The sequence below is a fragment of the Gorilla gorilla genome, chromosome 2, assembly GCF_029281585.2.
Source record: "Gorilla gorilla gorilla isolate KB3781 chromosome 2, NHGRI_mGorGor1-v2.1_pri, whole genome shotgun sequence".
Classification (NCBI taxonomy): domain Eukaryota; kingdom Metazoa; phylum Chordata; class Mammalia; order Primates; family Hominidae; genus Gorilla; species Gorilla gorilla.
The window spans coordinates 21,683,481-21,698,261 of NC_086017.1; the positions used below are offsets into that span (position 1 = coordinate 21,683,481).

General features: G+C 40.2%; 1 protein-coding gene across 1 annotated transcript in view; it reads left to right on the forward strand.

The window, feature by feature from the left end:
- The first annotated feature begins 2,594 nt into the window (after positions 1-2,594).
- The window catches only part of LOC134757968 (Fanconi anemia group D2 protein-like), a 45,186-nt gene continuing 32,999 nt past the window's right edge, over positions 2,595-14,781 (forward strand). The window contains 7 exon segments of the mRNA XM_063703416.1: positions 2,595-2,646; positions 3,594-3,705; positions 4,069-4,091; positions 4,094-4,176; positions 4,406-4,441; positions 13,287-13,436; positions 14,636-14,770. Coding sequence (XP_063559486.1) covers positions 2,595-2,646; positions 3,594-3,705; positions 4,069-4,091; positions 4,094-4,176; positions 4,406-4,441; positions 13,287-13,436; positions 14,636-14,770 — 591 coding nt within the window.

Below are 14,781 nucleotides of genomic sequence, written 5' to 3' on the forward strand. Positions count from 1 at the left end.
AGTAGTAAGCATCAGAACTGAAATAAATTGTAGAATATTCAGCTGGTGTCTGGAGAATTGGAGAATTGTTGGTTGGCATTGGAAAACACCCTAGACACCTGTCTGTTAGTAGCTTCTATTTATGAAACACCAAAGTCCTATGAGAGAAGTACCGTTATTATAATATTATTTTTGCTTTTAAATTATGTAGCAAAATAGACTTTCTGTTGATGTATATAGTTCTGTGAATTTTAATACATGTAGATTCATGTGAATACCACTATAATCAGGGTATAAAACAATTCCTTCACCCCCCTTCCCCAAAACCTCCCTGTGTTATCCTTTTGTAGTCCTGTCCTCCCTCCCATGCCCCAACTCCAGGCAACCATTGATCTTGTCACTATAGTTTTGTCCTTTGTGGAATATCATAGAATATGTAACCTTTTGAGTCTGGCTTTTGTCATTCAACATAATGCTTTTGAGATTCATTTAAGTTGCTACATGCATCAATAGTTTATACCTTTTTATTGCTGCATAGTATTCCATTGTATTGCTGTACCAGTTTGTCTATCTGTTCACTTGCTAAAGGACATTTGGGTTGTTTCCAATTTTTGGTGGTTATGAATAGGGTCACTATAAACATTCGTGGATTTTGTTTGTTTGTTTGTTTTGTGTTTTGTTTTTTGAGATAGGGTCTTGCTCTGTTGCCCAGGCTGGAGTGCAGTTCGGCTCACTGCAACCTCTGCCTCCCGGATTCAAGCAATTCTCCTGCCTCAGCCTCCCAAGTAGAGTACCTGGGACTACAGGTGTGTGCCACCACACCTGGCTAATTTTTGTATTTTTTTTTTTTTTTTTTAGTAGAGATGGGGTTTCACCATGTTAGCCAGGCTGGTCTCAAACTCCTGACCTCAAGTGATCCGCCTACCTCGGCCTCCCAAAGTGTTGAGATTACAGACATGAGTCACCGTGCCCGGCCGAATGGTTTTTATTTTTTATTTTTTTTCTGATACAGAATCTCGTTCTGTCACCCAGGCTGGAGTGTAGTTGCACAATCTCAGCTCTCTGCAACCTCCACCTCCCAGGTTCAAGCGATTCTCTTGCCTCAGCCTCCTGAGTAGCTGGGATTACAGGCGCGCACCACACCCAGCTAATTTTTGTATTTTTAGTAGAGATGGGGTTTCACCATGTTGGTCAGGCTGGTCTCGAACTCCTGACCTCATGATCCACCCGCTTCAGCCTCCCAAAGTGCTGGGATTACAGGCATGAGCCACTGCGCCTGGCCACTAAATGATGTTTTAATAAACATAAGATTTCATTTCTCCAGGGTAAATATCTAGGATTTGGGTGCGGGACCATTTGGCACATATTTAATTTTATGAGAAACCAACAAATGCTTTCTGGCATGGCTGACCTTTTTCCATTTCCAGCAGCAGTAGCTGAGCATTCTAGTTGCCCTGCAGCCTCCCCAGTATTTGCCTTTGTCAGTTATTTTAGCCATTCTAATAGGTGTGCAGTGGAATCTCACAGTGGCTTTAACTTGCATTCCTTAATAGTTGCTAATGTTGAACATCTTCTTCATGTGCTTATTCGCTATCTGTATATTCACCTTGGTGAAGTGTCTGTTCACATTTTTTGCTCATTTTGTTGTTGCCGGTCAGGATTGTTTGTTTCCTTGATGTTGAGTTTTGAGAGTTTTTTATTCTTGATACCAATTCTTTGGCAGATATGTTGTTTACAAATACTTTCTCCCACTCTGTAGCCAATCTTTTCATTCTCTTGACAATGTCTGTCACAGAGCAAACATGCGTTTTTAATTTTCAATGGGTCCAATTTATCAACAGGAGATAAATTTTCCTGCTATGATCATGCTTTTGGTGTCATCTGTATGCACTCTCTTCCCAACTGTACATCACAAAAGTTTTTCTCCCATATGTTCTTCTTAAAACTTCATAATTTTAGGTTTTGCAAACTAACCTATGATCCGTTTTGAATTAATTTCTGTATAGGCTGTGTAGTTTAGGTTGTAGTATAAGTTGTGTAGTTTAGGTTGAGGCTCATTTTTTTTTGCAAATGGATAATTTTTCCAGCACCATTTATTGAAAAGTTTATCATTCTCCATTGAATTGCCTTCATACCTTTGTGAGAAATCCATTGGTCTTATGTTGTGTGGGTGTGTTTCTGGACTCTCTATTCTGTTCCATTGATTTATGTTTCTGTCCCCCAACCAGTACTACACCATCTAGATTAATGGAGATTTATAATATCTTAAAATTGAGTAGTCTTAAAATTGGTATTCCTATTTTATTCTTTTTCAAAATTATTTTGTATTCATGTTCCTTTGCCTTTCCCATATTTCATTTTATTTTAATGATGTTATAATTTTTTTATTAATTTTATTTTTTTAGAGATGAGGTCTTGCTCTGTTGCTTAGGCTGGAATGCAGAGGTGTGATCGTAGCTCACAGCAATCCCGAACTCCAGGGCTCAAGTGATCCTCTTGCTTCAGCCTCCCCCCGCCCCTGCCTTTTTTTTTTTTTTTTAAGGAATCAGCTTGTATATATTATCAATAATCCCTCTGAGATTTTTACTGGAATAATGTTAAATCTATACATAAATATGAAGAGAATTGACTTCTTCACTATGTTGGGCCTTCTAATCCATAAAGATGGTATATCAGTCTCTCCATCTGTTTAGATTTCTTTCGAAGTTGCTTTCTTTTAACACTTTAAATCCCTCACTCCACTTTCTTCTTGTTTGCCTAATTTCTGACAAGATATCAGCTATAATTTTATCCTTGTTCCTCTATAGTTAGGCATTCTCCCACCCACTCCCCAGCTTCTTTCAAGAGTTTTCTGTCATTGGATTGTTGTCTGTCATTAGTTTTGGAAGATTCTCAGCCATTATTATAATACTTCAAATATTTCTTCTTAATCTCTTTTTCTTCTTCTCTCTTTATTCTTCTAGAATTTTAATTGTTTTACTTCGCTGATATATTTCTCCTTCATGCATACACACGCACACACACACACACACACACACACACACACACACAGTTTAAAATCTAAGCCAGATATGAAAGACTGTATAACTCATAATAATTTTCTAAATAAATTTTTTTAATTTACAAAAATAGAAACAAAAATTTTTAAGACATATGATTCTATTTACATGACATTTTTGAAAAGTCTATTACATGACTATAAAGGGACAGATGGCAGCTTTTTGGTTTGCCAGAAATGGTGGTTACATAACTGTATAAATTTGCCAAAACTTATTGAAAGACATACTTGTAAATAATACATTTTATTGTATATAAATTATGTTGATAAACTTAATGTTTTCAAAATATCAGTTATTGAAATGATGTGCACAGGCCAGGCATGATGGTTCACACCTGTAATCCCAGCACCTTGGGAATCCAAGGCACTTTGGGAAGCCGAGGTGGGCGGATCTCTTGAGGCCAGGAGTTCGAGACCAGCATGGCCGACATGGTGAAACCCCATCTGTACTAAAAATACAAACATTAGCCAGGCATGGTGGCACACGCCTGTAGTCCCAGCTACTCAGGAGTATGAGGCACGAGAATCTCTTGAGCCTGAAAGGTGGAGGTTGCAGTGAGCCGAGATCATGCCACTGAGCTTCAGGAGAAGTTGGATCTGCAACATTATGTTTTGCCATCACGGTTGCAGGCTTCCTAAGTAAATTTGAAAAGTAAAGGACAAGCAAGGTAAAGAGTTCATGGAAAATTGCCACCCTTTTTCTCACATAGGATGTCACAATTTTCTGACATCCCACAGTCAGAGTTGGAGCTTAATACTTACAACTACAAATAATGGTACTATTATGACACTTACATCTAGTATTGTATAGTGTTTCAAATTACATATATGTATGTGAGTATGTATGTGTTTATATATTTTCTTAGCCATTCAGATAGATCCCAGACAGACTACAGTGCAAGTTTATTAGCCATCTTATACATGAGGTTGTCATTTGCTCCAGGGTGCATGGCTACCAAGCAGAAACTCAGATCTTGTAAGTTCTTTTCTGGTAGGTAGAAGAGTAACTTTTTCCTCTCTGCTACTTGTAGTTCCTCAGGAAATCAAGAAAGCAGCATCAGAGCTGTATTATTCTCCTCTTTGATGTAATAAAGTCAGCTATTAGATATGAGAAAACCATCTCAGAAGCCTGGATTAAGGTGAGATCTTTGGAACTCTGATTATCAAGGAGGAAATGAGTGGCCATTAGTGACAGATGTATAACTAAGGTAGATTGAAATAAAAAATCTCAAAAGTCATTCAAGGGGAAATGATAGCTGATGGTTGCCATATGGACACATTGGCTCTTAGATGAGATAACAGGGCATGTTGAATAACGTGTTTTGCTGATGTGTCGTAATATTTTTGTGCTCTCTCCTGTTTTTTCAGGCAATTGAAAACACTGCCTCAGTGTCTGAACACAAGGTAATGTTCATGTAGTGTGCATTTTCAGTATTGCAGACTTAAAAGTAATGACATTGGCTAGCTTGCCTTCCCACTTTCTTTCTTTCTCCTCCCTCCAGTCACTCTTCTCTCTCTTCCCTAGTTGCTCTAATAAACATTAGCTGTCTGGGGAAGATAATCTGAGGTGGCAACTGGCCAGATAGCCTGCCCCTACTCACTCTGGCTGTAAAATAAGCCTACAGTATCCACAAGGGGAAATACTAACAGTGTAAACAAGCACATCAAGGTGCAGTCAAAGAAGCCAGGTCCCCACTGATGAGATGAAGAAAATAACCACCTAAGTCTCAGGTCCCTATATCTGCCTAATTGCCCTTCCTTCCACCCAGCACCACTGTCAAGATAATGGCATTCCATGTGTTACTTTACTTTGCTCATGTAGACCTGACTGGAGTAAATCAGTCTGTCCACCGTCAAGGCAGTGGTACTGGATCTTAGATCTCTATTAATTCTAGAAATACCTTCCATCAAAAAGCCAGATGATTGGCTGGGCATGGTGGCTCACGCCTATAATCCCAGCACTTTGGAGGCTGAGGCAGGCGGATCATCTGAGGTCAGGAGTTTGAGACCAGCCTGGCCAATGTAGCAAAACCCTGTCTCTACTAAAAATACAAAAAATAATTAGCCTGGCCTGGTGGCACACGCCACTGCACTCCAGCCTGGGTGACAGTGCAAGACTCCATCTCAAAAGATAAAAAGCCAGATGATTGAGTTCCTTAGGTGCTGATTGGTTGCCTTTAAAGATTTTTCTATGGTTGGAATCTGTTTTGTGGGATTTTTGTTAGTTGTGTTAGCCAATTTTTGGATGACTATCTTAAAAGCTTTCATGATGCTGAATAAAGCAATGAAAATTCATATTTTTTTGTGCTGAAAAATATCAAAGTACTCCAACACACTGTTTTTGGTTTTGGATAAACATAAATTTACCACCTTGGCTGCCTGCATACCTATTTTTACATATTTGTAATCATTATATAAATATAATTTGTATTCTTTTTTCTCAACATTTTTTCTCCATGTGCTTCTGCGTTGTCTTCATTGTTATCTTTAATGACTGTATTCTGGTCTAATGACTCTCAATTTTGGTGTCCTAAGGAGTGGGGCATTCAGTTAAGAGAAGTAGTAAAATTTGTTTTGTTTTTTCTTTTTTGTCCTGCTTACCTTTTTTTTTTTTTTGACAAGAGAAAACCACAGGTGAATATTTATGCAAACACAGGCTAAGAAAATCATTTTTTTAAATATAAAAGAAAGAAATTATGTTAGAGAATGTTGATGAATATGACCATATAAAATTTATGGTTACAAAGATGAGTTGAATTGAGCAGATAGTTGTAGATATGCGGTGTTATTTCTGAGGGCTCTGTTCTGTTCCATTGATCTATATCTCTGTTTTGGTACCAGTACCATGCTGTTTTGGCTACTGTAGCCTTGTAGTATAGTTTGAAGTCAGGTAGCGTGATGCCTCCAGGTTTGTTCTTTTGGCTTAGGATTGACTTGGTGATGTGGGCTCTTTTTTGGTTCTATATGAACTTTAAAGTAGTTTTTTCCAATTCTGTGAAGAAAGTCATTGGTAGCTTGATGGGGATAGCATTGAGTCTATAAATTACCTTGGGCAGTATGGTCATTTTCACGATATTGATTCTTCCTATCCATGAGCATAGAGTATTCTTCCATTTGTTTGTGTCATCTTTTATTTCATTGAGCACTGGTTTGTAGTTCTCCTTGAAGAGGTCCTTCACATCCCTTGTAAGTTGGATTCCTAGGTATTTTATTCTCTTTATAGCAATTGTGAATGGGAGTTCACTCATGATTTGGCTCTGTTTGTCTGTTATTGGTGTATAGGAATGCTTGGGATTTTTGCACATTGATTTTGTATCCTGAGATTTTGCTGAAGTTGCTTATAAACTTAAGGAGATTTGGGGCTGAGACGATGGGGTTTTCTAGACATACAATCATATCATCTGCAAAGAGGGACAATTTGAATTCCTCTTTTCCTAATTGACTACCCTTTTTTTCTTTCTCTTGCCTGATTGCCCTGGCCAGAACTTCCAACACTATATTGAATAGGAGTGGTGAGAGAGGGCATCCCTGTCTTGTGCCAGTTTTCAAAGGGAATGCTTCCAGTTTTTGCCCATTCAGTATGATATTGGCTGTGGGTTTGCCATAAATAGCTCTTATTATTTTGAGATACGTTCCATCAATACATAGTTTATTGAGAGTTTTTAGCATGAAGGGCTGTTGAATTTTGTCGAAGGCCTTTTCTGCATCTATTGAGATAATCGTGGTTTTTGTCATTAGTTCTGTTTATGTGATGGATTATGTTTATTGATTTGCATATGTTGAACCAGCCTTGTATCCCAGGGATGAAGCTGACTTGATCGTGGTGGATAAGCTTTTTGATGTGCTGCTGGATTCAGTTTGCCAGTATTTTATTGAGGATTTTTGCATCGATGTTCATCAGGAATATTGGTCTAAAATTCTCTTTTTTTGTTGTGTCTCTGCCAGGCTTTGGTATTAGGATGATGTTGGCCTCATAAAATGAATTAGGAAAGATTCCCTCTTTTTCTATTGATTGGAATAGTTTCAGAAGGAATGGTACCAGCTCCTCTTTGTACCTCTGGTAGAATTCGGCTGTGAATCCGTCTGGTCCTGGATTTTTTTGGTTGGTAGGCTATTAATTATTGCCTCAATTTCAGAGCCTGTTATTGGTCTATTCAGAGATTCAACCTCATCCTGGGTTAGTCTTGGGAGGGTGTGTGTGTCCAGGAATTTATCCATTTCTTCTAGATTTTCTAGTTTATTTGCATGAGGTGTTTATAGTATTCTCTGATGGTAGTTTGTATTTCTGTGGGATCGGTGGTGATATCCCCTTTATCATTTTTTATTGCATCTATTTGATTCTTCTCTCTCTTCTTCTTTATTAGTCTTGCTAGCAGTCTATCAATTTTGTTAATCTTTTCAAAAATCCAGCTCCTGGATTCATTGATTGTTTGAAGAGGTTTTGTGTCTCTATCTCCTTCAGTTCTTCCCTGATCTTAGTTATTTCTTGCCTTCTGCTAGCTTTTGAATTTGTTTGGTCTTGCTTCTCTAGTTATTTTAATTGTGATATTAGGGTGTCTATTTTAGACCTTTTCTGCTTTCTCTTGTGGGCATTTAGTGCTATAAATGTCCCTCTACACACTGCTTTAAATGTGTCCCAGAGATTCTGGTACATTGTGTCTTTGTTGTCATTGGTTTCAAAGAATATCTTTATTTCTGCCTTCATTTCGTTATTTATCCAGTAGTCATTCAGGAGCAGGTTGTTCAGTTTCCATGTAGTTGTACGGTTTTGAGTGAGTTTCTTAATCCTGAGTTCCAACTTGATTGCACTGTGGTCTGAGAGACAGTTTATTGTGATTTCTGTTCTTTTACATTTGCTGAGGAGTGTTTTACTACCAATTATGTGGTCAATTTTAGAATAAGTGCTATGTGGTGCTGAGAAGAATGTATATTCTGTTGATTTTGGGGTGGAGAGTTCTGTAGATGTCTATTAGGTCTGCTTGGTGCAGAGCTGAGTTCAAGTCCTGGATATCCTTGTTAACTTTCTGTCTCATTGATCTGTCTAATGTTGACAGTGGGGTGTTAAAGTCTCCCATTATTATTGTATGGGAGTCTATGTCTCTTTGTAGGTCTCTAAGGACTTGCTTTATGAATCTGGGTGCTCCTGTATTGGGTGCATATATATTTAGGATAGTTAGCTCTTCTTGTTGAATTGATCCCTTTACCATTATGTGATGGCCTTCTGTATCTCTTTTGATCTTTGTTGGTTTAAAGTCTATTTTATCAGAGACTAGGATTGCAACCCCTGCTTCTTTTTGTTTTCCATTTGCCTGGTAGATCTTCCTCCATCCCTTTCTTTTGAGCCTATGTGTGTCTCTGCACGTGAGATGGGTCTCCTGAATACAGCACACTGATGGGTCTTGACTTTTTATCCAATTTGCCAGTCTGTGTCTTTTAATTGGGGCATTTAGCCCATTTACATTTAAGGTTAATATTGTTATGTGTGAATTAGATCCCTTCATTATGATGTTAGCTGGTTATTTTGCCCATTAATTGATGCAGTTTCTTCATAGCATGGATGATCTTTACAATTTGGCATGTTTTTGCAGTGGCTGGTACCAGTTGTTCCTTTCCATGTTTAGTGCTTCCTTCAGGAGCTCTTGTAAGGCAGGCCTGGTGGTGACAAAATCTCTCAGCATTTGCTTGTCTGTAAAGGATTTTATTTCTCCTTCACTTATGAAGCTTAGTTTGGCTGGATATGAAGTTCTGGGTTGAAAACTCTTTTCTTTAAGAATGTTGAATATTGACCCCCACTGTCTTCTGGCTTGTAGAGTTTCTGCCAAGAGATCTGCTGTTAGTCTAATGGGCTTCCCTTTGTGGGTAACCTGACCTTTCTCTCTGGCTGCCCTTAACATTTTTTTCCTTCATTTCAACCTCGGTGAGTCTGACAATTATGTGTCTTGGGGTTGTTCTTCTGGAGGAGTATTTTTGTGGCGTTCTCTATATTTCCTGAATTTGAATGTTGGCCTGCCTTTCTAGGTTGTGGAAGTTCTCCTGGATAATATCCCAAACAGTGTTTTCCAACTTGGTTCCATTCTCCCTGTCACTTTCAGGTACACCAATCAAATGTAGATTTGGTCTTTTCACATAGTCCCATATTTCTTAGAGGCTTTGTTCATTTCTTTTTACTCTATTTTCTCTAGTCTTGTCTTCTCGCTTTATTTCATTCATTTGATCTTCAATCACTGATACCCTTTCTTCCACTTGATCACATTGGCTATTGAAGCTTGTGCATGCGTCACGAAGTTCTCATGCCATGGTTTTCCATCAAGTCATTTAAGGTCTTCTCTACACGGTTTATTCTAGTTAGCAATTCGTCTAACCTTTTTTCAAGGTTTTTAGCTTCCTTTGGATGGGTTTGAACATCCTCCTTTAGCTCGGAGGAGTTCGTTATTACCGATCTTCTGAAGCCTACTTCTGTCAACTCGTCAAAGTCATTCTCCGTCCAGCTTTGTTCCGTTGCTGGTGAGGAGCTGAGATCCTTTGGAGGAGAAGAGGCACTCTGGTTTATAGAATTTTCAGCTTTTCTGCTTTGGTTTCTCCCCATCTTTGTGGTTTTATCTACCTTTGGTCTTTGATGTTGGTGACCTACAGATGGGGTTTTGGTGTAGATGTCCTTTTTGTTGACGTTGATGCTATTCCTTTCTGTTTGTTAGTTTTCCTTCTAACAGTCAGGTCCCTCAGCTGCGGGTCTGTTGGAGTTTCCTGGAGGTCCACTCCAGACCCTGTTTGCCTGGTTATCACCAGTGGTGTCTGCAGAACAGCAAATATTGCAGAACAGCAAATATTGCTGCCTGATCCTTCCTCTAGAACCTTCATCCCAGAGGGGCACCCAGCTATATGAGGTGTCTGTTGGCCCCTACTGGGAGGTGTCTCCCAGTTAGGCTACACAGGGGTCAGGGACCCACTTGAGGAGGCAGTCTGTCTGTTCTCAGAGCTCATACGCCATGCTGGGAGAACCACTGCTCTCTTCAGAGCTGTCAGATAGGGATGTTTAAGTCTGCAGAAGTTGTCTGCTGCCTTTTGTTCAGCTATGCCCTGCCCACAGAGATGGAGACTATAGAGGCCTAGGCCTTGCTGAGCTGTGGTGGGCTCCACCCAGTTCAAGCTTCCCAGCCGCTTTACCTACTCAAGCCTCAGCAATAGCAGACACCCCTCCCCGAGCCTGGCTGCCGCCTCACTGGTCAATCTCAGACTGCTGCACTAGCAGTGAGCAAGGCTCCGTGGGCGTGGGACCTGCTGAGCCAGGGCGAAGGAGAGAATCTCTTTGTCTGCCGGTTGCTAAGACCTTGGGAAAAGCACAGTATTTGGTTGTGAGTTTCCTCATATTCCAGGTACAGTTTGTCACGGCTTCCCTTGGCTATAAAGGGAAATCCCCCGCCCCCTTGTGCTTCCTGGGTGAGGCAATGCCCCACCCTGCTTTGGCTCACCCTCCGTGGGCTGCACCCACTGTCCAACCAGTCCCCATGAGATGAACCAGGTACCTCAGTTGGAAATGCAGAAATCACCCATCTTCTGTGTCAATCATGCTGGGAGCTGCAGACAGGAGTTGTTCCTATTCAGCCATTTTGGATAAAAGGCCCTGCTTGCCTTTTTAACTCTTTTTGTTTGTCTGTTTGTTTTTGTTTGTTTGTTTTTCCTAGAAGCATAGACTCAAGTTGCCCTGAATATACTCCCAACGTTTTCTCTTTTTTTTTGTTTTGTTTTGTTTTTTAAGAGATCAGGTCTTGCACTGTCGCCCAAGTTGGAGTGCAGTGGCAGCAGCATAACTCACTGCAGCCTCAGACTCCTGGGTTCAAGTAATCCTCCCACCTCAATCTTCAGAGTAATTGGGACTACAGGCAAGCACAACCAGGCCTGGCTAATACAATTTTTTTTTTTTTTTCCTGAGACAGAATTTTGCTCTTTCGCCCAGGCTGGCACAATCTCAGCTCACTGCAACCTCTGCCCCCTGGTTTGAAGCAATTCTCCTGCTTCGGCCTCCCTCGTAGCTGGGATTATAGGTGCCCACCACCATGCCCAGCTAATTTTTGTATTCTTAGTAGAGACAGGATTTCACCATGTTGGCCAGGCTGGTCTCGAACTCCTGACCTCAGGTGATCCACCTGCCTCAGCCTCTCAAAGTGCTAGGATTACAGGTGTGAGCCACTGCGCCCGGCCATTCTTTTATTTTTTATAGAGATGAGGTCTTGCTGTGTTTCCCAGGCTGTTCTCAAATTTTTAGCTTCAAGTGATCCTCCTGCTTGGACCTCCCAAAGTGCTGGGATTATAGGCGTGAGCCACTGCACCCAGCCGTCATATTTTTCTTTTTTTTTTTGAGGCGGAGTCTCGCTCTGTCGCCCAGGCTGGAGTGCAGTGGCGCGATCTCGGCTCACTGCAAGCTCCGCCTCCTGGGTTCACGCCTGCCTCAGCCTCCCGAGTAGCTGGGACTACAGGTACCCGCCACCACGCCCGGCTAATTTTTAGTATTTTTAGTAGAGACGGGGTTTCACCGTGTTAGCCAGGATGGTCTCGATCTCCTGACCTCGTGATCCACCCGCCTCGGCCTCCCAAAGTGCTGGGATTACAGGCGTGAGCCACCGCGCCCGGCCATATTTTTCTTTTTTAAACGTAGATAAACAAGCTAATTGTGGAGAAAAACCCACAAGGAATCTACAGATGTAAAAAATACAGTTTTTCTCCATTCTCTGTCCCATTCCTCAGGGATAATCATCCTTCCAAATTTTTTCTGTTCATATACAAGCTATAATTATGCACAAGTACAGGTATACTCTTATGCCTACACATATGTATGTTTATATATTGTTTTTACAAAAGCAGAATCTTAACTATGATTATGGGTGGTGGTGGTGTTGTTTAAAGAGACAGGGTCTCACTCTGTCACCAGGCTGGAGTGCAGTGGCACAATCATAGCTCACTGTTGCCTCCACCACCTGGGCTCAATGATCCTCCCTCCTCAGCCTCCCAAAGCAGTGGGATTATAGGCATGAGCCACCATGCCCAGCCTGATTATCCTTTTGCAGGCTGCTGATTTTTCCACTTCATGTCAGGAATGTCTTTTCTCTGTCAAAAAATAGAGTATGGCTCAGCAATCCCTAACCTTTTTGGCACCAGGGACTGGTTTCATGGAAGACAGTTTTTCCACAGACCATCTCGGGGCATGATTTCAGGATGAAACTGTTCAACCTTAGATCATCAGGCACTACTTAGATTCTCATAAGGAACGTGCAGCCTAGATCCCGTGCATGTGCAGTTCACAATAGGGTTTGCGCTCCCGTGAGAATCTAATGCAGCCGCTAATCTGACAGGAGGTGGATCTCAGTGGTAATGACCACTTGACCACCCCTCACCTCCTGCTGTGCAGCTTGATTCCTAGCAGACCACGGACTCCATGGTCCAGGAGTTGGGGACCCCGATCTTTTTCTTTTTTTTTTTTAATTTTGTAATTAAAAAGTCTTTTTTAGACAGAGTCTCGCTGTGTCACCCAGGCTGGAGTGCAGTGGCATGATCTCGGCTCACTGCAATCTCCACCTCCCGGGGTTCAAGTGATTCACCTGCCTCAGCCTCCCGAGTAGCTGGGATTACAGGCACCTGCCACCATGACCAGCTAATTTTCTTGTGTGTATTTTTAGTAGAAATGGGGTTTCACCATGTTGGCCAGGCTAGTCTCGAACTCCTGACCTCAGGTGATATACCCACGTCAGCCTCCCAAAGTGCTGGGATTACAGGCATGAGCCACCATGCCCAGCATGGCTTATTCTTTTTGATGACTGTGTAATAGTCCAAAATTTAAAATTACTCCATCATAATTTATTGAACCTTTCCCGTATTGATGGGCATTTATAGTCTTTCCAACTTTTCACAAAGTAATTTCCCTAATAATAGTGAAAATATATACTGGAGTTGGCAAGTGATTGAATCTTTCTTTTAATAAATGTGAAGATGTTCAAAGTTATTTCTGTAGTAGTATCACTTTCATGTATATTGCAATGTATTCTTAAGAGATACCAGTGGCTAATAGTTGTGGCACTTTATTTCTCTGAAAAAAATTTCTGGGTTTTGTGAAAAGTGTAGATAAGCCTAAGGGAGTATGTGGAACGAATGAGTATCATCCATTCTGTGTTTTAATGGGGAAAAGCTGCTGTTTCATTGTAGCAAATGTACTGATTGGTTAACTGTTTTTCTATTATTGCATATTTATTGACAATAGATTTTTGACCTGGTGATGCTTTTCATCATCTATAGCACCAATACCCAGACAAAGAAGTACATTGACAGGGTGCTAAGAAATAAGATTCGATCAGGCTGCATTCAAGAACAGCTGCTCCAGAGTACATTCTCTGTTCATTATTTATTAAGTGTCAGAGACTATTGATTTTTAATCTAAAAAGGAAAGCTTTACAGCTCCCATGTAAAATTTCATCTTATTTCAGTCCATTGTTCAAACCCATTGAGATTTTTGAATTTTATTTTTGCATTAATTATTTTAATTGTCTATCTCAATGCAGTTTGCAACTTTGACAAACTGACCTTCCATATCCTATTCTAAGTAGCTTATAAAAACCTTGAGGGGAATAGCACCAACCTGTAGAAACCAGTAGAAACATAAATATGAACCTATTTGAACTATCACTCTTTGGCCATTCAAAACTGTGGACTTTAGGTGATAATTCCTCTGGAAATATAAGTTATTCAAACTCGAATTTTATAAGCTGGGAATAGTGTTTTGCTGGCTGAATGTTCAGGATATTAACAGTATAGAACTTAGAAAACTGGATGGGCCAGTGATTTGGGTTTGGGTTTGGGTTAGGAGCTAATGAGAATACCTTGTTGGGTCTTAAATTTTATATTTAGGAATAGATTTAATATTGGTATTATTTTACCTTACAGTTCTTTCTGTGTTTATTTCTGCCAATGATATATGTTTTGGGCTGTAATTTTCTAGAGGGCAGAAACCATATGCAATTTTTCATTGCATTTTCCCCAATAAAGCATTATACCCAGCTTAGTACTAAATATAAGATTTTTTAAAATTATGGCATCAATAAGGAAGCTATGTTTATTAACTAGTTATTTACTTTGGGTCCATTAATGTCTATGTATATTGCAGTATTGGTAGAGCGTGATCACTTCTCTTCTTGATCTTCTTTTTAAAAAATCAGTTTAGTTAGCATCGAACCTCATAGATCTATTTCAAATTATAACCAAAGTGGAGCATCCCTTGGGGGTAGTGTGATTGCGTGAGGAAACTGGGATTTAGAAGGTCTGGCCTCCAATCCCAAATTGAGCAGATAGGAACATAGTATTAGGCTTATAATTTAACTTCTTTGAGCTTAAAGGTCAATTAATATCCAAATATGGACTCCCACTGATGCTGAGAGAAAACTCAGAATGGTGAAGGATTGTTCCGTGTAAAACAAACATTAAGAGTTCTTAAGTTAAAATGAGAGTTGGGGAAGAGAAGTCTGATCTGACATTCCAAAAGGATAAGCAACTCTTAGGTTGGGTACTAACTGTTTCCTACAGCTTCTTTTCTCTCTCTACCCTTCCCCACTCAAGGTTCTTAAGAATATGTGTTCATCCGTTCTGTCGCTGGCTCAGAGTTTGCTTCACTCTCTAGACCAGAGTATAATTTCATTTGGCAGTCTCCTATACAAATATGCATTTAAGTTTTTTGACACGTACTGCCAGCAGGTGTGTTGAAA